The following is a 22,736-nucleotide window of genomic DNA, read 5'->3' on the forward strand; positions in this document are numbered from 1 at the left end:
ATGCAGTATTTGAGCAAATGAACAAGAGTATGGGCCCTTTATGAGTTATCAGTTTCGGTTGATGAGTTCTGTTACCGATTGTGAAACAATTACTTTGAGTTCGGACGGTTATGTTGGTCTGTTTTTTAATCGATTTTGACCTGAAGAAGTGGATATTCTGTGAAACCCATTTTGCCGACTGCAATGTATGGCAACTTCAGCTATGTCTTGTGGATGGATACATTTTGGCAACTACAGTCAATATATGATGTACATGCTTTGAACATTATAAGTGCAATTATAATGTAAATGTAATGAATATTATTGGTGCATTTCACTGCTGAAAATATTATATGGGAAAGAATTCTCATGATCAGATAGATGATATTCATAGTGATTTGTCTTGTCTTTTTGATACAATGAATTTGCAGTAATTGAATAATATAATCATTCTTTTTCAACGATTTAATATTTGTGGTGTTTTTATTTTGTTTATGGGTAATGTTATTACTATTAAGTTTTTCATCCACACAGTTCTGTGATATAGTGGAATATTTAGTCAGGGGGAATATACTGACTACTCTTGGTGAAAGCGCAGGGCAACTTCTCAGTTTTCCGATACTTATATTGTACATTTCAAAATCCCCATTTTTTTTAAAGTTGGAAATCTACTAATTTTAGTATTTCCATCCACAATGCACACTTATTATGTTTTAGAATCTGCAAAAATCGCTCATGATTTTGCTGGAAATCTGGCAAAGGCACACATTTTCATAAGTGCCTTTGCTGTCCTACCCTTACTACTTAAACTTTGTTTTCTGTGTAAGTGTGTTTGGAAGATGCAATATCTGCGGGTGTGTATGAGATCCTGGGGCATATTTCAATAAATAAAATTAAAATGTACATTTTAAAACATTATGCATAATGAAAACATTCTCATGAGACATGTTTTATGAAATCTTCAAAAAAAAAGTGCACATTGTTAATTGTTATTATAAAATGCATAGCACTGAAAGGTTCACAATAGGAAATGGCACAAACAGGCATTGCTGTATTACCAAATTAAATATATTTTATTTTTCTTTATTCTGCACAAGGAAACTATTTGTTCTGGCAGGAAAATGCCTTTTAACACATACTCATGCAATGTAACAGTGCGGAGAAACTCTTCCATCCAATAGTACTCCTCTTCCAACATTCTAGAGAATGTGTTCATGTTCGTAAATTGGTTGGGAACATACTTTGGGATGGTGTGAGAATACAAATCTGCAACTGTGTATGTGCTTACCACCTTGCAAATGACAAGCCCTCGCATCTCCCCTAGGTACATGCCACACTAACTACTGTAAACACTCCACCACAATAGCGACCTTTCTCTGGGAGGAATTTGTTCCTCCTGGGATCATAGATGTCCCTGACTTAGTGCTTAATTTAATGCGTAGGAGCCAGGATTTGTTTTTCATTAGTAGCCCTTGACCCAGAAAAAGAGAGAAAGTGGAGAGAAAGAAAGCTAAGAAAACAAAGGCAAAGTGAAAAAGCAGGACTTAAAAAATACCACTGAAATTTACTAGCTATAGCTAGCTTAAGTAACTTATGCTCTAAGGTAACTATAACTCATACCCTTGCCATGCAATACTTATTACGCCACATATTACATCACTCATGACATGTCCCATTACATCATTGAAACAATCACTGCAGCACTTGAAACACATCATTGATGACAAAACTGTGCATGGGGGGGAGGTTGTTTCTATTAGTGAACGCGTTATAGTTGCTTGTGATAAATATAATTGGTGAATTTAAGTGGTATGTTTTAAAGTACATTTTTGCCTACCTATAACATTTCTTTAACCTTTTTCAATGAGAACAAAAATATATATATACCACAAAAAGTGCGATCTGAGTAACAAGATCTATCTTCTTGCCAAATTTTGGTGTAATTCTGTTCAGTGGTTCAGGCTCTAGTCGTGTCTAAAGACCCTGAGGGAAAATACCTGTTGAAAACGCAATTTAGGACACCCTTTTTCTTGGCCCCAGCTTGATGGATCACTCCAAAACTTTCAGAATAGCAGCTGAAGGAACTGTCATACTAGTGTTCAAACTTTTGTGAAAATTTGTTAAATGACGCCAAAGTTATTGCCAAAACAAAAAAATACTTTTTGTATGGACGGACAGTAGTTAATATATATTATCTACTGGCAGCCACCAGTAGGTAAGTATAGTTAGGGCCTAGTTTATTAAAAAAAGCATTTTTTATTTTGCTAATAACTTGGGCGCCTTTTGACAAATCTTCACAACATTTTCAAAACTAGTTTGCATTCACTTCAGCTTTTGTCTGGAAAGTTTTGAGGTGACTCGTCAAGCGGGGGCTAAAAAAAGGGGTGATCCTTAAATGCATCTTTCCCATGCAATTTCCCCTAGTGATGTTAGACACAACTACAGTCCGAACCGCTAGACAGCATTACACAAAATTTGGCAGAGAGCTATATCTTGGTCCACAAAGATGTCTTTTTGTAATTTGGTGTAAATTTGTTCAGTAGTTTTGAAGTTATTAAAGAAAAAACGGTATATCTATCTAGAGACATGGATCACCCCGGTGGATCCACATGTCAAGAGCTATGCCATGGTTGGCTGATTGCAACTTGACAGTAAAGTTGAGGCCGCCATTTTGTGTATCAGGATTTGGTCCCAGGGAGTAATACAATTTTAAAGTGATATAAGGGTTCAAGGTACAGCTACTCTGACCGCATGGGACTGATGGAGTGATCTGTGAGGGGCCCCACGTTGGCAAGAAATTTCCCCAAACCATTTTATGGGTAGCACGTGAGAATCTGTGGATTCGCTGCGGTGCTCCTCGCGGCCCACCCGAGTTAATTTGCTATGGGTCCATGGATTGAGACTCAATTGAAAAACATAGACCCACTCACAGGTGCACACACACACACTCACACACCCACTCACGGACCCACAAAACCATTACCACTCCCAGTCACAGACCTACACAGCCACTCATACAGCTACTTGTACACCCACTTACGCAACCACTCACACACCCATAAAGCCATTCACACACCCACTCACAGACCCACAAAAGCACTTGCAGACCCAATCACAGACCCACAGAGCCACTTATTCACCCAGTCACGCACATACCCACACACAGACCCACAAAACACCTACCACACTTAGTGACACACCCACACAGCCACTCACACAGCCAATCACACAGTCACTCATACACTCACACACCCACACAATCACACACCCATGCAGCTGCTCACAGATCCTCAGCTGGGTTTGGTTGCATGTGGGGGTTGGCTGCCAACCCTCCATTGCCCAAGGGAGAAGGCTATGCACAGCAGCAGTTTCATTAATGTATGGTAATTGAATATTACTTTAGGTTACAAAAACCCTAGAAATTTACTAAAAAACTGGATACAGTGATATTGTAATTAGGAAATACATTTTTTTTTAAACCTTAAAAATTCACTAAAAGACAAAGGTTACAGCGTTGTTATAGTTAGGTTCAGATTTTAGCCATATAAAACCATAGAAATTCAGCAGTTATATTTACACTTATCGCAAGAAACTATAACTTGTGCCCTAATGTAGCTACAACTCGCGCCTTCACCATGCATTGCTAGTTACCCCACACAATAAATCAGTCATGACTTCTTCTATGACATCGTTGATAATATCACTGCAGCATTTGCAATAAAATTATTGATGAGAAAACTGTGCATGGCAGGATGGGAGTTATAGTTACCTTAGGGCACAAGTTATAGTTTCTTTGAGATGAGTATAACTAAGTGCTGAATATATGTATATATAGTTAGAGAGAAAGAGAGATTCTGGAAACCTGTATTAAGAAATATCCATAATTTCTTGGTTAAATTAAAGTGATTGGTAAGGTGCGGTGTCAGTTTTTTGTCTGTGTTGTTTCCTGGCACATTTATCACTGGTGGTGGGAGGCAAGTTAAAATGTACAAATCGGTTTGAGGCACCGGCATCATCGGTCCCCCATAAGAGGCACCAGTGCAACTTGATTTTATTCACACAGTCTAACAAGAGCACGATTATGTGGAAGCGAATTAACTAGTAACCATTATGTTTTAATCATTTCCAGTAGTGTGTCTACTACTCTAGTTGCAAACATTTTTGTATGTGCTTTTGCAGGAGAACTTTGAATGTTTCTTGGACTCGCCTTAATGTAAAACTGATGTCAAGGCTATTTTTAGCTTAGTTCTGTTATTTAGAATGCAAATGCTATTACAACAAGCAAAAACAGCTTTGTGGAAAATTATGCGAGCCTTTGACTGGAAATGTCACAGCAGAACGGACCAATTAGACGCCCTCTCAAGCTCACGCACGGAAAAAGTCTATACCTGTATCACTCCAACAAATGTGGTCACAGAATGTAAACAATTGCTAATATTCCCAGCCACTGTGCCTTCCAGAGCTTTGCAGTTTTTGGTGATTTTTCCTGTGCATAATCTGAATTTTCTTGTTAATTTATTTCACAGCTTGGATTAATGTTCCTCTTTTTTCACAAAGAGGTTTTATTGAGCCATGTATGGGATCGCTATGTTTGCGTGTTGCAAGAGTATTTTTAATTTTGTATGGTATTCATACCGACTTCTGTCTTGATCTTTCAAAGAGTAAAGTAGCGACCTACTACCCTTATCAACGCCCTTAGAGTCGTGAATTAAAACCCGGCAATCTGCTTGCCATGGTGGTAAAATGTATTTTCTCCTCGCTTTTTGCTCAGATGCACATTTCCATTCGGTACCAAGAGCCTTATCACGTTCATTGGACCAACGATCGACAATTTTAAGCTATTTAAAGGTTATTTTGGCACTAGTGCGTGACAGTTTTTCAGAAAGATTTGCACTGATTGTAAGTGCAAAAACTACTTATGTGCGGAGTGACCAGTGCAAAAAGGCATTCTGTGCCAGTCGATCAGTGTGAATATCTAAAGTTCAAAATTCCTTTGCCCCAGTGTAAAATGCCAGTACTGGTGCAATGCACATCATCTACATTTATGTCGTATAATGGAGAGCTATACCCAGTGGATAATTTGTGCCAGTGTTTGTCGGTGGGCATCCCTGGCATTTAGTTGGAAGACCAGGACTCGTTGATTTCAATCAGCCAGTGAACAGAGTGTGAGGAATTAATGGTTGCATTCACCACCTTTCCTGTCTAGTATGTCTGTTCCTCTCAGGCAGTGTCCTGTACTGTTATCATACGCAGACATTTTGTTGTGTGGGCAGAACTGACACACTAGACAGTGAATGTGGTGAATGCAATCATTCATCACACTGTGCACCGCGTCACTAAATTTCACTTTTATGCTCTTGGCCCTCTGTGTAGGACTCCTACCTGCAATCCCTTCATCGATCCACAGAAGATGAATCAATGATGAATCCTGTGCCTTTAGCTCCCCTCCTGACCCCCAAATGATAAGTTGTGCTATACAAATATCTGATTGATTGATTAAAGAAAGGAAAACCAAATTCCAAATACGTCCATGCCGTCCCATCCCATGGACAGAAGGTTTTGGGCATCTGCATGTATTTGTTTTTTTCCAAATAAATCCCTGGCTATAACTCAGATCAACCTCATGCAATATTGATTAGTTTATGTAAAAATCCACCTGGAAAAATTCAGAAGCTAGATTACCCCATTCTTGGCAATCAAGGTAATGACTGCAAAGAAAATATGTGAGGTATATTGGTTATTGAGTTTTAATTTTTTATTACTGTGTTGTTGAAGTATTCTGATGATCAATCTATATTCAACTAAGTTGATGACATGTTTTCAGGACATGTTTTGTAGATTTTCTGTTATAATTGGGCCTCTACTAACAAAATATAAGTTTGAAGGAAGTAATGCACACAGGTTTTTCTCTATGCAGCGTTTACCTTCATATACATTAAGAAGCTAAAAAATAAATTAACTGAAAACACCACATTGATATGCAACTATGGGACTGACTTAGTTTGGTGGATAGGAAACCCCATCACAACAGTGACGGAGTAACCTCTCCGCCATACTCAGTGTGCCTGCCTGATTTACATAACGGCAGACCTTAAGTACGTTAGCCACAGAAACTACCTGTTTGTCTGTTTTAAAGTGGACAGTTGAATGACCACTTTTTGCTCTTCCTTACCGTCATGAAAAAGGTGATGAAAGGGACAATAAAAATGTTTAAATAACCACAATACGATGGGATAGGAGGAAACTCCCATGGTGTGGGGGTCATTAGTTTTTGTTTTTCAGAAACAAAAAGTAGCTTTGGGATTTTGTTTTAGAAAAAACAAAAACATGTTGAAAGTTTAACGGAAGGTATGGTTTTCTTGATGGTACAGTTTGTCAGACTTTTAATATATTAACTGCTGTGACAGTGGTTCTTGACACTGTTTGCAGTTGTCTGCATGGCTGGTGGACAACGCTAAATATGGCAGATGGGTGACCCTCAAAATGGCAGGAGTAAAGTACTCCACCACTCCACTGGGCTTCCCCTGCACACAAAACTCTAAACCAGCTCCTTTATGCCCAAAGAAGAATTCAAGTAAAGCAAAGAACATGGAGAAACACAATTCTAGATTCAATGCTTTGCCAAGATATATTATCAATTTGTCTGCGATATCCAGCAAATTCTAACAAATCCTATGTTGATATTTGAAAAGCAGTAAATGATTCTTGGTAATCCAGAATCCATTATCACAGGCACCATATTATAGCTAAATGCAGCATTTTACTCCACATCCTATGTTGTTCAAAGAAGACAGTCATTGTTTATTTATTACAGATATTGATATAGCACAGATGTAGCCACTTGGGCAGCAGAACCTGTTACAATTACCTAAAAATACAGTGACAAGAGAGAGGGGTTGTATAAAGTGAACTGTGACAAGCAGCAGAGAAAAGAGATGCCCATTTCGTTAGAAGTAGGCAAGGAGGCTATACGAGATAAAGTAGAACGATTAAAAAGGGAGTGTATTTTTTAACTTAAAATAAGATTTCAACTGGAGAAACTTGAAGGAAAGCAAGGAATCAATTGATTCTATAGCTTCAGGGAAGTTGTTGCAGATTCTAGATACCATACATGAAAAGGCTTGGTTAAAATGTTGTTTTTCTTTTTTTTTGACATCATCAATCAAGAGTTGTTCCTAGTCATTCTTTCTCTTACAAAAGGGAATTTCCTTACGTAGGTGAGATAGCCTAAGTGGAGAGATTTATATGTAAAGCTTTATATCTTTGTATTATATCTCTCAGGGAACCCAGTGGAGATCTCTCAAGATAGGGGTAATGTTGTTCAGTTTCTTTGCTGCTTGGCATAACCTTGCAGATGCATATAGAATAACTATGAGTGGTACTGGGGAATATTTTAAGCAGGCCTGTGAGTAAAGCATTGCTACCGTCTCTGTTTGCGAAGCACAGTGATAAAATAATGGTCCTAAAATCTCTCTTGGGAATGGATGGTTTTAGTTTCCTTATTAGGTGGAGCTGGAATTGAGTGATTTGATCACTTTGGAAATAAGTCAGGTCATGTTGATGGTCTGATCAGTGGTGAATCCCTGCGACTTTACTGAAGTGACCAGAGTTAGATCGAAGTCTGGGGCCCTTGGAGAAAGGCTGTCCGATACTGGTGGAGAAGTGGTGAGTGAGTATAGAAAGAGAAATTCCATTTGGTAGGGGTTATGGTTGAGGGAGAGTGTGTTCATCATATTTGGCAGATGTATCCGAAATATAAAGCTGTAGACATGAAGAGTATGGCAGGCTTCTCTGTTAATCTTGCAGTTAATGGGGCAAATATAAAATATGAAAGTTTAGATTACTAGTGTACCCCACTAAACAGAAGCATTTTTGGTTCCACAGGAAGCTGTGGATAAGCAGTCAATACCAAGCTCAAAGGAGGTAGTGTGAGCTTGAGGCATAGCTCACCACAACACAAATATCAGTTACATTAAAGGTTTTCATGTGCAGTCGGAGTTGTGAGTTTTTGCAATATTACATCATTCTAAGAATCTCTAAATAAAATATACGTCTCTGTCACAAACCGTATACAGCCAAGAAATACTTAAGCTAAGGTACACTCTAATTATCATATTTCATTGTCAATTTAATCATTCAAATACAATAAAACTCATGCTTTCCAAAAATAATTTCTACACAGCACCCTCATAAAAGTACACAATAAGCCTTCAATAAGTTTTGGGTGATTTGACACCCCAGCCTTGGCCAGTATCTGCTACTTTGACCCAATGACCTACCTCTTTCCAGACCAGTTAAATCCATGTTTGGCTCACTAATTCCCAACCTGGCTATATGACATCTCCCTCTCACAGCACAGAGACCAGCCATTCAGTCTAGTGACTCCAAATGAGTTACTTCTAGTCCAGCCCACTGACCTCAACTAGAGACTGACTCACAGTCCAGTCCAAAGACTCCCAGCCTAGCCCGGCCTTAACTAAGTGACTTCCGGTCTGAACTTCACACATTCCCTGGCCACGACCAGGCTCCTGATTGTCAAGTATTCTGAATGAGACTAGATGCAGAAATACTTTCTCAAGATTAATATTTTCAGTTTTTGCTCAGAGTAGCTTGAAGGATCTTGGTTAGTGGTGAGTTGTGAACACATATAGACTGTGAGCTCTTCTTTTGAAAGTATTTGCAATATTCAGCTTTACTGTTGTTTGCAATGAAATCAGTTCGTCCAACACAGCCCACAATAAATGTCAGCTATGTTGTTATATACTCTTACTACTGTTTTAGTCTACTACATTTAATCCTTCCTAAGGCTACTCATACCATTTTTACTTCTTATTCCTAGTTATGCCTACTCAATCTTACTCTTAATCCTACTTGCTCCTGTTGGCTCTATACTTACTCCTACATTTACACATACTTTCTTATTTTTATTACTACTACAATATTTAATTATTTTTATTCCTACATTTACCTCACTGACTCCTAATCTTACTCCTGCTTATGCCTAGTTTTACATCCATGTAAACCTATTCTTACTCCTGCTCTTGTTTAATTCTGAGTAATTCTCTGATTACCCTAACATACCCCACTCTTATTTCTACTTCTCCTTCTAATTATTTATTCTCCTATTTGCTCGCTATCAGTCCTACTCTTGATTCTATTATGCCTACTCCTAGTTATTTTTACTTTTGCATCAATTTATTTTTATGTGTACTATTTTTACATGCTCATATTCTACTACTGAAGTCTGCTAAACCTCATCTGACCCTTTTGTTCTAGGCTCTGTTTCTCTCTACCACTGTCCCTCTAGTTCTGTTACCTGTTTTTGACCTTGACTATTATGACGTTGTCACTCCCTCTCTAGACGTGTCATTGTATCTCTCTCTCTATCCTTACTTCCTCACTCTATATCCTTTTGTCCCCAACTGTCTTTGTCCCTCAGTTCTACTGCCCCTTCACTGTTCCTTCTGTTCCTTTGTCCTCCCAATGTTCTCGAACACTGGGAGACTTTAAAAAAAACTAGAGTAGAGTGTAGTGAGCTATTTCACAACTTGCTTTACCCAAATGTTGGAGGTATTGTTTGGGACTTTAAAACCCTCTGTAGGGGTTAATGTTGACAATTCCTCACCTTGCCCAAGGGTCATTATTTTTTACCCTCCCAATGTTTGCAGAAATCAGGAGAAGTGAAAACAAGCATTTGCAATGCAAGGGATGTCTCAATTTGCGATGTAAATTCATAACTGCACATTTTGTGCTTACATAAATTGGTCAACCCTGCCTCATAACTTGGTCTTTTCCTGACACATAATTCCAGTAGTACTGTATATAACTAAAGCACTTCCATTTACCTTCTTCCTCTATCTTCAGACAAAAATGAAAATGTTACCATTTGGTATCCTAATTTAAATCTGCCAAGCTTTTTCCATTAGAATACCACTTTCACCACCCCACCATCAGCTCTGGAGCCTTTGGCCATGTCCGCGCTATATAATAATGAATTGCAAAAATGAATAAATAAAAAAAATATGGAGCTTAGTAGGACGGTGTGTGTGAATAGTTATTCTTGGGTCTTCAGATGGGGAGGTTGTAGAGTTTAATGGCAGCCTGTTTCAAATCTTTATTTGCGCAGTTAAAACTAAACAGAAGGATGCGGCCCACAGATTTATGGCAATTCAACCAAACGTTTGTTACAACCTTAAAACAAAGCAAAGTTTAAATGTTAAAATGCATGACTTCAGCGAGGAAAGTGTAGCAAAACTGAAAGCTAAAAGAAATTCAACAGCAATTTCGGAACATTAAGCTGAACACAAGTTGCGTTTGTAAATAGAACCAATCCAGGTTAATGCAGCATACGTGTTTGATCTTAAAAACTACTATCCTATAAGTTACAGTTGCTAAAAAAATAGAAATATGTAAAAAGGAAAAAGTGCTTATCAGTGTATGTGTACATTTTTTTTTTTAGCCAAATGAGATTAGGATCTTTAAGGCAAATGTCTGTTGACTGTGACCTGATTGTGCACAGTTATTCTTTGTGTCTATGTACACTGTTGCAACCAGGACTTAAACAGTGTACTCAGTGGGTTATGCATTCAGCCTCCCCTAGTGTCAACATGTTTATGCCCACTATTAAGCCTCTGAAAAGGTCAGGTGCACTTTTCCGAAGTGTTTGCCATTGTAATCTTGCCCCCAAATATCCCAATCTTACAAAGTGTACTGGGCCTTCATTGTAGCTGAAAGAACACGCACAGACAGTGTTTGCTGAGAGCACACGCATGGAACTGCGTCACCCGCAGTTCGCTCTTTATTTATACCCTCGTGCTCCGTGCCCCTCCCGGACACGCAGAGCACGTCAGGCGCACATGGAGAGCCCGCATGGCTCTTTATTAACTCTTTACATCCCCCCCATGTTTTACTCCACATGGAGGTTGGACTTAACAAATCCAACACCAAACTTAACACACAACGGTATAAAATCACTTAGAAATAGTTCGTACTACAAAACACACGTAAACAGTCCACCTCAATGAAAACACGGTCCTTACGAACCAACAGACCTTCCGTCTTCATCCTGTTATAGCCACCTGGCAACGGAACTCCAACTATGAGCAGCCTACATGACAGACAAAGTCCTTCAACTGACTACTCGGTGCAGGATTGGGACGTAGATCATATCTTCGACTTCTTGTGCGCAAACTTGCATTCCCAGGGGCATAAACCGGTAAGGTTTGTTCAGTCAGCACCGGCCTCCTGACACTCTCCACCTCATTGGTCACCACGGGTGACCCGCCGGTAATGTCCTCAAACTCTCCTTCATCATCAATTGGTTCCCTCCGTCCAGCTTTCTTAAAATGTGACACATTCCGTGTCACTCTTTGTCTTCCTCTGGCCGCAGTGATCATGGACCCCTTCACGCCAATAACCTCCCATACCTCAGGTTCAAACGGAGTTATAAACTTTCCTCCCCCTCTCCGACATTTCACCACCACTTGGTCTCCTTCTTGAAACCCTCGGTACCTTGCTCGTCGTTGGGTACTCGCCCTCTGATTAGTAGCTCGCCGTCGTTTTTGAGTGGCCTTACCATCCAACACCGGAGGTCTCCATTTAGGACCTGATGGAATACAGTCACGTGGAGATACTTTGAACATCAAAGAGGAGGGAGCACAACCAGTAGTACTATGAGGCGTTTGACGATAGGCACTCAGGAATTGGTGTAGACACTGTTCGCTGTCTTCCCTTTTCTCTACTCCAATTCGAAGAGCCCGGTTCAAAGTTCGCATGAACCTTTCCACGTCCCCATTTGCCTGAGGCCAGTAAGGCGTTATCTTCCGATGATGAATTGCCAGACCCTCAAGGTATGACCGAAACTCTTGGCCTTGGAATGGGGGACCATTATCCGTTCGAATCTCATCAGGCAAACCAAACAATGCAAATGTCTTTTGTAGAACTGGTCGCACGTTCTCAAACGCCGTCGACGGTACCACCTCAACCACCGGGAATTTAGTATAAGAGTCAATCAGAACAGCAGTTAATCTCCCATCTGGAAAACTTCCGAAGTCCATGCTTACCTTAGCCCATGGTTTCAGAGTAGCCGGCTCCGTTATCACTGGACAACTCGGAGGTTCCACGGACGTGATGATACAGGAGTGACACCGTCCTACCATCTCGTCAACCTGGCTGTCCATACCTGGGAACCATACCTTGGCACGTAATCTAGCCTTGGTTTTAGCAGCCCCTTGATGTCCTTGATGTGACAGCTCAATCACTCTAGACCAGAGACTTTGTGGAAGTACAATCCTTCTTCCCCGTAGAACCAATCCTTCATTATCAGTAGACAGTTCATCTCGCACTTTCCAGATACTTTGCATGGCCACTCTCTGTTCCGGGCGAGACGCATGTGTTTTTTCTAGAAAATATTTCCACTTTTTATGGCTCAACGCATCTTTGACGTGGCTCAATATGATGTCTTCCTGCGTGGCACTTACAATCTCTGGTACGAGAAGGGCGTTAGGCCACGCCGACTGCACGACCATGCTTACAAAGACTTCCGTACTCTCCTCATCTTGTTCTTGTTGTGCATCCGACACCTGCGAACAAGGGTGGCGAGACAGATAATCCGCCGGATTGTTTGCCCCTGGCCGGTAAACGACAGTGAACCTATAAGGTTGAAGGAGAACGGTCCATCGCTCAATCCGCGGAGGTGCAAGACGCGGGCAACCAGCGAACAACGGAACTAAAGGTTTGTGGTCAGTCACCACTTGAAATTCGTGCCCGTACAAATACAAGTGAAAATGGCGGCACGCCCACCGGATGGCTAGAGCCTCATGCTCAATCTGCGCATACCTGGTTTCAACGGCCGACAACACCCGGCTGGCATATGCGACCGGGACCCATTCCTGATGCCTCTGTTCTTGCAAGAGGACAGCTCCAAGCCCGACGGGGCTCGCATCTACCACTACTTCGGTCTTTCTGCTGGGGTTGAAATAGGCCATAGTTGCCTAGTCTAGCAACGCCTCCTTAATATCCATGAAGGCCTGTTGTGCTTCTGGAGTCCAGTCCCAACGATGTTGCCCTTTAGTTAGCTGCCGGAGAGGTTCAGACATGGTGGCTAGATGTGGTATAAACCTCCCGCAGTACGTGGCCATCCCTAGGAAGCTACGAACCTCCGTGGCACTTTGCGGAACCGCGGCCTGACGGATAGCCTCAGCCTTCCGTGGGTCCACTTGCAGGCCTTCTTTCGAAAATACATATCCAAAGAATTCTACCGAGTTTTGGTAAAAGGCACACTTCTTTTTATGAAGCGTTAGTCCCGCTTCAGATAGCCGTTTCAACGTCGCCCGTAGATGACAATGATGATCCTCTCTCGTCTTGGAGTGTATTAGAATGTCATCACTCAGGTTGATTACTCCTGGCAACCCCGACAGGGTTTCCCTAATCGCATTTTGAAACACCTCCGCCGCGGAGGACACTCCAAAGCTCAGCCTCTTGTATCTTCTCAGCCCCACATGCGTCGAGAAAGTGGTAATGTTCCTGCTTTCCGGGTCTAGCTCTAGCTGATGATACCCCGCATTGAGATCCAACTTGGAGAACCACTGTGCCCCATTCAGATCTGCAATGATGTCGTCCATGGTGGGCGTTATGTGTCTTTCCCTTCGAATAGCCTTGTTTGGCAGTCGCATATCAACACAGAGGCGAATCGCTCCTGGCTGCTTGGGTTTTGGCGCAATCACCAGCGGCGACACCCACGGCGTAGGCCCATCCACCTTCTCTATGACCCCTTGGTCCTCCAGCAACTGCAGCTCTTTCTCAACGACAGGTCTCAGATGAAAGGGTACACGACGATGCCTTAGCGCCACCGGAGCCACGTTGGGATCTATGTGCAATTTGATGCGTTTTCCTCTTAACCGACCCAACCCCTCAAATAGTTGTGGAAACTCGTTGAGAAGGCGTTCCACTTGAGTCTCATACACCTGTCGTGCAAAAAACACCAGTCCCAACTCTTCTGCTGTGCGACATCCTAGCAGAGTGCCACGATCCCCAGCCACCACATAGAATTTGGTTTTTGTTGATTTATCTCCACTACTTACAGCCACCTCCACTGTTCCCTTGAGGGGAAGAGGGTCTCGCCCTCCATAATTGTATATCTTAGTGGTTGTCTGGGTCAGTGGCGGGGCAGGTATTAGTTGGTGGAAAAGCGTTTCATCCATGACATTGACCGACGCCCCTGTGTCGATGAGTACGGAAACAAGCATGCCGTTGACATGAACGTCACTCATGGGCGGCGGTCTCCTTTTCCGTGCCTTGCCCCCCGTGAACGATATTACAAATATGTCCTCTTCTTCATCTTCCTCGAAGACCGGACCACTCGCCATCGCCTGGTCTCTCACCTCCTCTGTGTCCTTGGATACAGCTTTAACACTTGTATCTCTTCCCTTCTGCTCTCCTGGCTTATTCCTCCTGGACCTACACACTTTGGCAAAATGATTTGGCTTGCCACAACAGTTGCAGGACTGTCCTTTAGCCGGGCATCCCATGTTCGGCCGGTGGTCATACCCGCAGCTTCCACAGGCCCTGTCGCCGGGCCTGGCAGCGCTTGTTTTCCGCTGCGCTGCTGGGCGTGTTCGGATCGCATCCACTTGTTCCTCCTTCACCTGGACTACACGAGACGATGACGCAGCCGCTAATGACTGACCTCTTACTGCCGCCATCGCATCCGCTCGTACTGCCGACAGTTCATGTGATCTTGCAAGAATTAGAATGTCATCGAGGGACATGCCCTGCTGTCTCAAAATCAACTTCCTCAAAGCATTCGACCGGCACCCTTGAATGATTTGCGCACGGATCTCCTCTTGCTGGTTGAGACCTGTGCACGAGCTCGCTAGCTTCCTCAACCTGGCATAAAACATATCCATCGACTCGATTTCGGTCTGCTGGGCCTGTCGTAGTTTAAAACGTTCGTAATCCGAGTTGAGTTGCGGGTCGAGCAGTGCCTGTTCAGAGCAGTTACTGCTGTATCAAAATCAGCCTTATCCCCTGTGTCAGGAAGCGAGTCAAAGAGCTCCTGTAGTTCATCTCCACCCATCAACAGCATTACTGACCTCCGCACTTCCCCGTCCGTTTCCCTGGTTGCACGAAAGTAGTTTTCTAGCCTGTTTATCCACAAACGCCATCTGGGCGCAGCGGTAGCCGGGTCAATTAGTTGGCTAAACGGTGGTAGCGAAACGATCGAGGAGTGAACCCTGTTGGTCAACTGTGCTGGGAGCTGGGGGTTCCCTGGTGGCGGTGGAGGATTGGCATCATCCTGTGGTGGGGCACTCATCTTTACCCCTTCTCACCCTTGCGCTGTACACACGGTGAGACTGTCCTTTCGTTTTTTTTTGTTTTTTTTTGACTCCGCCTTCCTTACTTCTTTTTGTTTTCTACTCCTGCCTCCCTTTTCTTGCCTTTTATTTTTCAGTGACCATCTCCTTTTGCTTACCGCTGTTTTTTTTTTTTTTTTTACTTTTCTCTTCTTTTCTATTTCCTTTTTTTTTCTTTTATTTTTTTAGCCCCTCACGGGGGCGGCACACATCTGACGTGCACCACGCGTCTTTTCTTTTATTTTGGGCTTCCTCCTCTCCGGCCTCGCAGGAGACGCACGGCGCGCCCGGCCAAGGAAGCACGCTTCTCCTTCGGCTGCTCCGGGCAGCGAGGGATGCCCTGGGCGGAGCCTTGTAGCCTTGCGTGGTGCTGCTCTCGGGCAGCGAGGGACGCCCTGGGCGGGGTGTCAGAGCCCCACGTGGTGTGCTCCTTGCGGGGGAGGGCGCGGGGCGCGGCTCACCGTCTTTGGGTTTCCCCGATCGGGAAACCGGTCAGTTTCGTCGTCGTCCGCTCCGCCAGTCGCGCGCCTGAGGTTCCCTCTGTGAACCCGGCTTTTTTTTCGGCGACCGGCCCGGCACCACGATCGCGGCAGCCGACACTGCTCCGCTCTCCTCCCGGTACGTTTTCTCAGCCTGGCCTCGATATTTAACTGCACTTTCTTCTACTGTCCCGCATTTCGATCCCGCTCGTCGCCAATGTACTGGGCCTTCATTGTAGCTGAAAGAACACGCACAGACAGTGTTTGCTGAGAGCACACGCATGGAACTGCGTCACCCGCAGTTCGCTCTTTATTTATACCCTCGTGCTCCGTGTCCCTCCCGGACACGCAGAGCACGTCAGCCGCACATGGAGAGCCCGCATGGCTCTTTATTAACTCTTTACACAAAGCAAAAGAAAGGTATGCCTGTTTTTAACTGGTGAACGAACTGGTCACTGGATCAGCAGTTGCTTCTTTTTAAATCAGTGTGTGTTGTACTAATGAAGTCATGGTTACATATGTAAAATTCAGCAACTATGTTCACTACCGGAGAGGCTTGATGAGGGTTACATATATGGTCATAGCAGGGAATGCAGCAGTTACCTTTGGATGCTATGAAACATAGATTGTGGGTTGGCCCATATACACTGGTCTGTGGGTGCTGGCCGCAAGCCTGGGCTTGAATAGTTTTTTTTAGTTTGTGCCTGAAGAGTGAAACAGTAGGAGCATGGATATGTCTAAGCAGGGTTAGGGGTGTTATTCCAAAGTAGGGATGCAACTGCACCATCGCTTCATTTTGATTTGTGAGCATCGATCATGGTTTGTCTCCTGTGGAGCTTAGTGGGTTGGTTGATAAGTTTAATTGTTAACTTTTTTGTGCATTTGGGAGCATTGCATCTTAGACACTCATAAGTTATGCACAAGGCCTGAATTCTTTCCTCAGCATGGAGCCATCGGAGTTGAGGTGACCAGCCACATTTTGGGCCTCTCGCTGGGCTCTACTCCTTTGGCCATCCTAGACCTTCACTTAACATTATTTTGCAAGCTGGGATGTTTGAACACAAACATGCAAGGTCAAGTAGAACTTAAAGTTCCACAATGGACAGCACTGCTGCCTAAAGATGTCAAGGGTGGCTGAAGTCGTCAGCGATTGGCAGAAATAAATATGCTCTGCCATTTAATAAAGGTATAACCCCTCCAACCCCCAACTAAATCTAGACCTCAAGCTGATTAAGTAAACGTTACAGATGAAGACAGACAAACAGGAGGAGATGCACTCCTTGTTATCTGAGTGCCAAAAGTGAAGCAAGGGTGTCAAGTCAAAACTCATTGCTCCCCCCTCACGAAACATGTGCACTTGGCATGCCTACCTCAATCAACCCCCACCGCCCCTCACCCTCAAGGAGATCTGCAAAGGGGAGTTCCATCACTAGCGCTGCGAAGTGCCCCACATCACCTGAGGAGATGCCAGCGCTACAGGGGGTACCGGGTTCCCCACAGTGCAAATGTGAAGGAGGATTACAGTTGCAGCCAGAGTGTTAGCAGCCACGTTCATGGCCCAGTAGCGGTTTGAGGCATCTAATACCCCTCCTCTCACAATCAGCCTGGAAGATCCGCAAAAGCTCAATCATGCTCTATGGGCACAGGAAACGATTAACCTCACCCAAAACAAAAAGTGTAAAAGTTAATTAGAGTCCTCATTCATCACAGAACCCTTAAAGGAATCGCTTCACATGTACTTCACAGTGACCTTGTGATGTACTTTTTTGTCATTCTTAACAAAGCTACATACGCATGATTAGAAACATACAAAAAAATCTGAAAGGCGCCTCTAACCTTGTTTGTAAGCTTAACTTCTCTGAACTAATGTTGGGAGAACACAACAATCCCTTATTTCAAACCTATACAAGAACGACTTCAACAAAGCACCACAGCTTTAAAATCATTCTATCATTCATTAAATGAAATGTGAGATAAAACCTTACAGTATGTGAACTGTTCTGCTCCTCCACGGTGATGGTAAAGCAAGCAGCTATCAGCAAATGTGAGCGGGGTGCAATGGGAGGCTCTCATCTCTTTCAGTTTACTGTGGCGGGCCAGATCCAGTGAAGCAGGTTTGCTGCTGCCTCTCCACCCTCAGGAAAGTTTGATTTTTAGAGTTAGATGAGGGACACTTGGGGAAATAGGGATCATAAAATGATGCTGTCACAGATGTACTGTAATTGGGAACAACGCTGATTTAGTACTGTTTTCCCCCTAAGGAATCTTCTGGAAGTGTTCCTAACTTATCTCCATCACACAGGAGCTTCAAGTAACAAGACCTGACCAGGTAATGGACCTGCAAAAATAGGAAAACAGTCGGAGCAAATTATGCCCTCGACCCTGGCGCATCCCTGCACCCCAAGATAGGAGCGGGGTCTCAGGAACACCAAAATATTTAAAACTCTGGATCACGGCCCATACATGCACTGGGCAGTACAAAAATATTATTTTGAAACATAGTGGGGGCAACCAAAATCACTCATGACCCAAACCTGGAATCCTTCTTGAGAAATTTTGATGTCATCTACCTGCAAGAAACTTGGAGAGTGGCTGAAAATTCTTTAGCAGGATTCCAAGAATTCTTTAGCCCAGCAACAAAAGCAAAGACCAAGGGACATCTTTCCACCTACATAACCACAAGTAAAACCTTAACGGCAACAGAATTTACATACTTTCAGCCCACACGTTAGCCATTATCATTAAAAACTGGCTTTTGGAACAGGCATAGACTTCGGTCATAGTAGTAAACATCTTTATCAACCCCAATGCAATCCATAAATTGCACTTATTAGACACCACGGAAAACAAACTGCAATGTCTAAAAGCATCATACGGGAAGACTCCTGGCTATTTACTGGCAACTTCAACCTAAATATGGCCAACCATGGAAATAGAAGTTCCTAGAGATGGAGCCATAGATCAACGTCTAGGCATTCCACAGCAAGTATCACGCTTCAGCAACATGGACAAATGCAATCACCCTCTGGTGAGAGCCTTAGAGGCATTTGAATTAAAGGTCTTGAATGGTTGTTTCCCCATAGACAACCCAATGAATCCAATGCACAAATCAAAGAAATCAGCTAGCACCCTGGATTACATGTTGAGGTCTTTAACATTCTTCAAATACATTGTTTTTTTAGCATAGAAGATACGAAAGTGATCATCATCCGCAAGTCATGGAAATCACAAACTATAACCATTGCTTGGCACAAATGCACAAGATTAGGGCATCCTCACGGCTGCACATCTCTTATCAGTGTAGGCTGCAGTACTTGGAGGAATGCCTGGTTTCTTACTTGTTCTGGACTGGCCAAGATAAGGGTGACCCCTTCTAGTAGCCACTGTGCTGCTGAATTGAAAAATACCAAGGCAGACCGTACCCTTCAGAAGGACTCCCAGAGGAAAAAAAAACAAGTAACGGGGAAAAAAACTCTATCACAGGACCGCTTGAAAAAGAGGAAAAACAATGAAAAAGACAAAATAGAAATCAATCTGCAGGGAAAAATGCTGGAGCGAAAAGAATCTGGAAACAGGAGCATGGATCACCACCAGGACGGACGTGTTTGCAATGCAAGGAAGGAGGGAACTGCAGTGCTTATATACCATGTATCAGGAAGTGACAAAACAGGAAGAACGTACAACAGCATCTTGGATTGGAAAAAGCCACATAGAAATGAATGAGAAAGAAGGCCAAGCAGAAAAGGAACAAGGCATGCTTGGAAGACAGCCACCACAGAAGAACACAATATGGATGACCAAGAAGAAAAAAAACGTTAAGACAGAAAAAAAAGAAGAAAAAAGAGAAAGGACCCAAGTAAGGTAAGTGGGAAGGGAGAGTCAGAGAGGCTGCCAAGGGCCGTGGCGTGACCCAGAACACGAAATGTACCTCCTGGGCCGCATCGCAGCACAAAACGCCAAACGAGCACCAAAAAACAGGCTGTGGTGCTTCCGGCATCCCGAAACGCAGACTGCTGGCCTGACTGCTGCCTGAAAAAGGGACGCCATGGTGGTCCATGGCATCACAGCCATCTTCACCGTATAAGATGGTCAAACCTGTGTATGGGGAAATATGAGGCTTGGAAATTGAGCCTATTACCCAATCTAGGGGCCCAGCAGGACATGATCATCAGATGGGAGGCAATGTTAACATCACTAAGGAACCAGCTAGCTCCCTTACAATGGCACAGGCTTGGACCTTCACGGAACAAAAACCAGTGATTCACCCAATCCCTAAAGCAAGAAAGGCAACAGCTCAACAAAGCAGCAGGAGCCCTAAAGAAACAACACCAGGCAACTTAGTACATTCCAAGAATTAAAAATGAAATACAAAAAGGCAGCCTGGGAAGCAAAGCAGGCATACTGTGACCAGGAATTAATCAAAGTTTTTGAGGCATGCAAACAAGAGAACAGCCACCCCCTGTGGTCCATTGTCAATCAACTGGAATGCAGGGCAGTAGGGACCCTAAGCAACACCGTGCCAGAGATGAAGTGGATTGACTGCACCTCCAAACTATACAGCTGCCAGGAAGCAGCAAAACGCAACTCAACTCAAATTATGAGCTGGATCACCTACCCTTCGAAGTACAAAAGATTGAAGGACACCATAGACACTGCAGAACCAACAGGCCCCTTGTCCCGAATAGCCTCCACACAGGGGATTCAGAATATTGGTCCAACCAACTTAGTAATTTGATCACCTCATGCGTCACAGAAAATAATATCCCTGATTCCTGGAAAGGAGCAATTCTCCATCCAATCTGTAAGAAAGGTTCTATGGGAACTCCGACAGCTATCATTTGATCGCTCTCTTCGACACTGATGAAATAATATTTGCAAAGTGACTGTTAGTGGAAATAAAAGACTGGGCAACTAAACTGAACCTAATACCACTGAATCAAACAGGTTTATGTCCCTTTTCAAGCACCTCTGACAACCTGGTAGCACTAGCAGTGTTGGCAGAAAAGTACACAAAAAGAAAATTGCCTTGTACAACTGCTTTGTCGACCTTTCTAAAGCTTTCAACTCTGTGGAATGGCCCAGATTGTGGAAAAAAATAGTGGATCTCAATATTCCACCAAAATTGCTAAAAGGAATTCACCTTTTGTAGTCTGACAACTAGGCTAAGGTAAAAGTTGGCAGCAGTGGAAGAGTGTCTGCAAAAATTACGATAGGAAAAGGAGTTAAGCAAGACTGCGTACTAGCCCTGATGTTATTCAATCTATATCTTGCAGGTCTGTGTGCACATCTGAACTCTGTAAGTTCCCATCCACCCAAATTGGGCCATCAACTTCTAACAGCACTTCTATATCCAGATGACATTGTCCTCTTGATCCTTTCAGGCACGGGCTGCAAAACTAATAAATATGCTAGATCAGGATTGCAAATCCAACATGCTGCAGTTAAACCAGGAAAAAAACAAGGTAGTCATCTTCAGCATGTGCATAATAAAGAAAAAGCAGTGGCTGTGTGGAAACCAGCCAGTGGACAGAAGTAGCAACTACAAACATCTGGGAGTCTGGTTGCAGGAACAGTGGTCTCACCGCATTCATCTAAACACTGTGAAAGCCAGAGTGATATCACAACTTGCTGCCCTTCAAAATCTATCCACAAATCTACAAAGTCCAACCTGGAGTTTGCTCCTCACGGTGATCAAGGCACAGTTCCTGCCCTCTCTGATATACCAGGAGGGGATGGGAGGTGGGTGCAGGAGGCGCTGTATCTGGAGAGGGGAGGTAGGTGGGGGTGGTATTGTGCTTGTTTGGGGGGGAGTCATCTACTCATGACAGGGAGGAAATTCCCTTTAACCAGTAGCCTTTCCGCCAGGGTTTTCGTGGCAGTGCTACTGCCACGGAAACCCTGGTGGAAAGCCGGCTCAAAATACCACAGGTGGTCTTCTGTGGACCGCCGGGTCGGAGATGCTCATCTCAGGCCAGGCGGGTCCAACCCACTTGGCGGTATGAGTGGGGATGTGGCGGGTTAGTAGAGGCCAACCTGCCAGACTCGTAATGTGGCGGCCATCACTGCCAGCCTGTTGGCAGTGAAACCGCCACCGTGGCCCTGGCGGGCAGAAAGACCGCCAGAGTCATAATGAGGGTGTTTATATGGTTCTACAGAGCAAAACGAGGCCAAAGAAGAACAAAGGGAACCGCTCCGTTTGGTCGCAGCAAGGTCAATTTGTATGGTTCCCCCGTCCCCCGACAGGCTTAGTTTAGGAAAGGGAGAAACACAAGAAATGCATGAGCTAAGAAAAACACAAAAAATACACTTATTTCGCCTTTGTCTTGTGGAGAAAAATGCAGCAAATTTCACTTTGCCACTGAATTTAAAATGGATGGATTTTGCTTGTTTCACAGTGTGTAAATATGACAGTAGGTATTCTGCATATAACTTTTAAGGACATAACATTCAGACATACAGTCATTACATTATATCATTCCATAATAAATGTTTGCACAATAAAAAGAAAATTATAATCATACAGTTTGAAAAAAAGCTAACTTTTATTTGGGATCCACTTTGATTATTTCTAATAAATATCAACAGTCTCTAAAAACTGTGTATTTAATATGTTTATTTATTTCTGCAGGTCTGTGATGAACTATGGAGTCCAAGTTCTCCTCTTGCTTATGTGGTTTGTCGAGAAACCGGCTGCGGAGTCCCTTCTAGCAAATGGATGGGCGATTCCTTTGAGCGCCCTTCCTTTCCTGCGATGCAGGTTGATTGCAAAGGTATGTGCAAAACATGCTGTGCTTCCAGAGGAAATGAGCTCAAAGTGCTATATGTTGTAGTAATTTTATCATATAGACAGAGAGGACCATCCTCTAGTGAACTCACCTACCCCTCACCCAAAAATAAAACACTGAGTTAATTATAAAATTCTGGA

The 22,736-nt window shown here is 43.4% G+C and overlaps 1 protein-coding gene across 1 annotated transcript in view; it reads left to right on the forward strand.

Moving 5' to 3' along the window:
* Positions 1-22,736, forward strand: part of LOC138265937 (CD5 antigen-like) — a 643,904-nt gene that overhangs the window by 431,902 nt on the left and 189,266 nt on the right. The window contains exon 3 of the mRNA XM_069214135.1: positions 22,440-22,581. Within this exon, the coding sequence (XP_069070236.1) occupies positions 22,440-22,581 (142 nt within the window). The remainder of the gene's footprint in view (positions 1-22,439; positions 22,582-22,736) is intronic.

This window comes from Pleurodeles waltl, chromosome 11 (assembly GCF_031143425.1).
Source record: "Pleurodeles waltl isolate 20211129_DDA chromosome 11, aPleWal1.hap1.20221129, whole genome shotgun sequence".
Classification (NCBI taxonomy): domain Eukaryota; kingdom Metazoa; phylum Chordata; class Amphibia; order Caudata; family Salamandridae; genus Pleurodeles; species Pleurodeles waltl.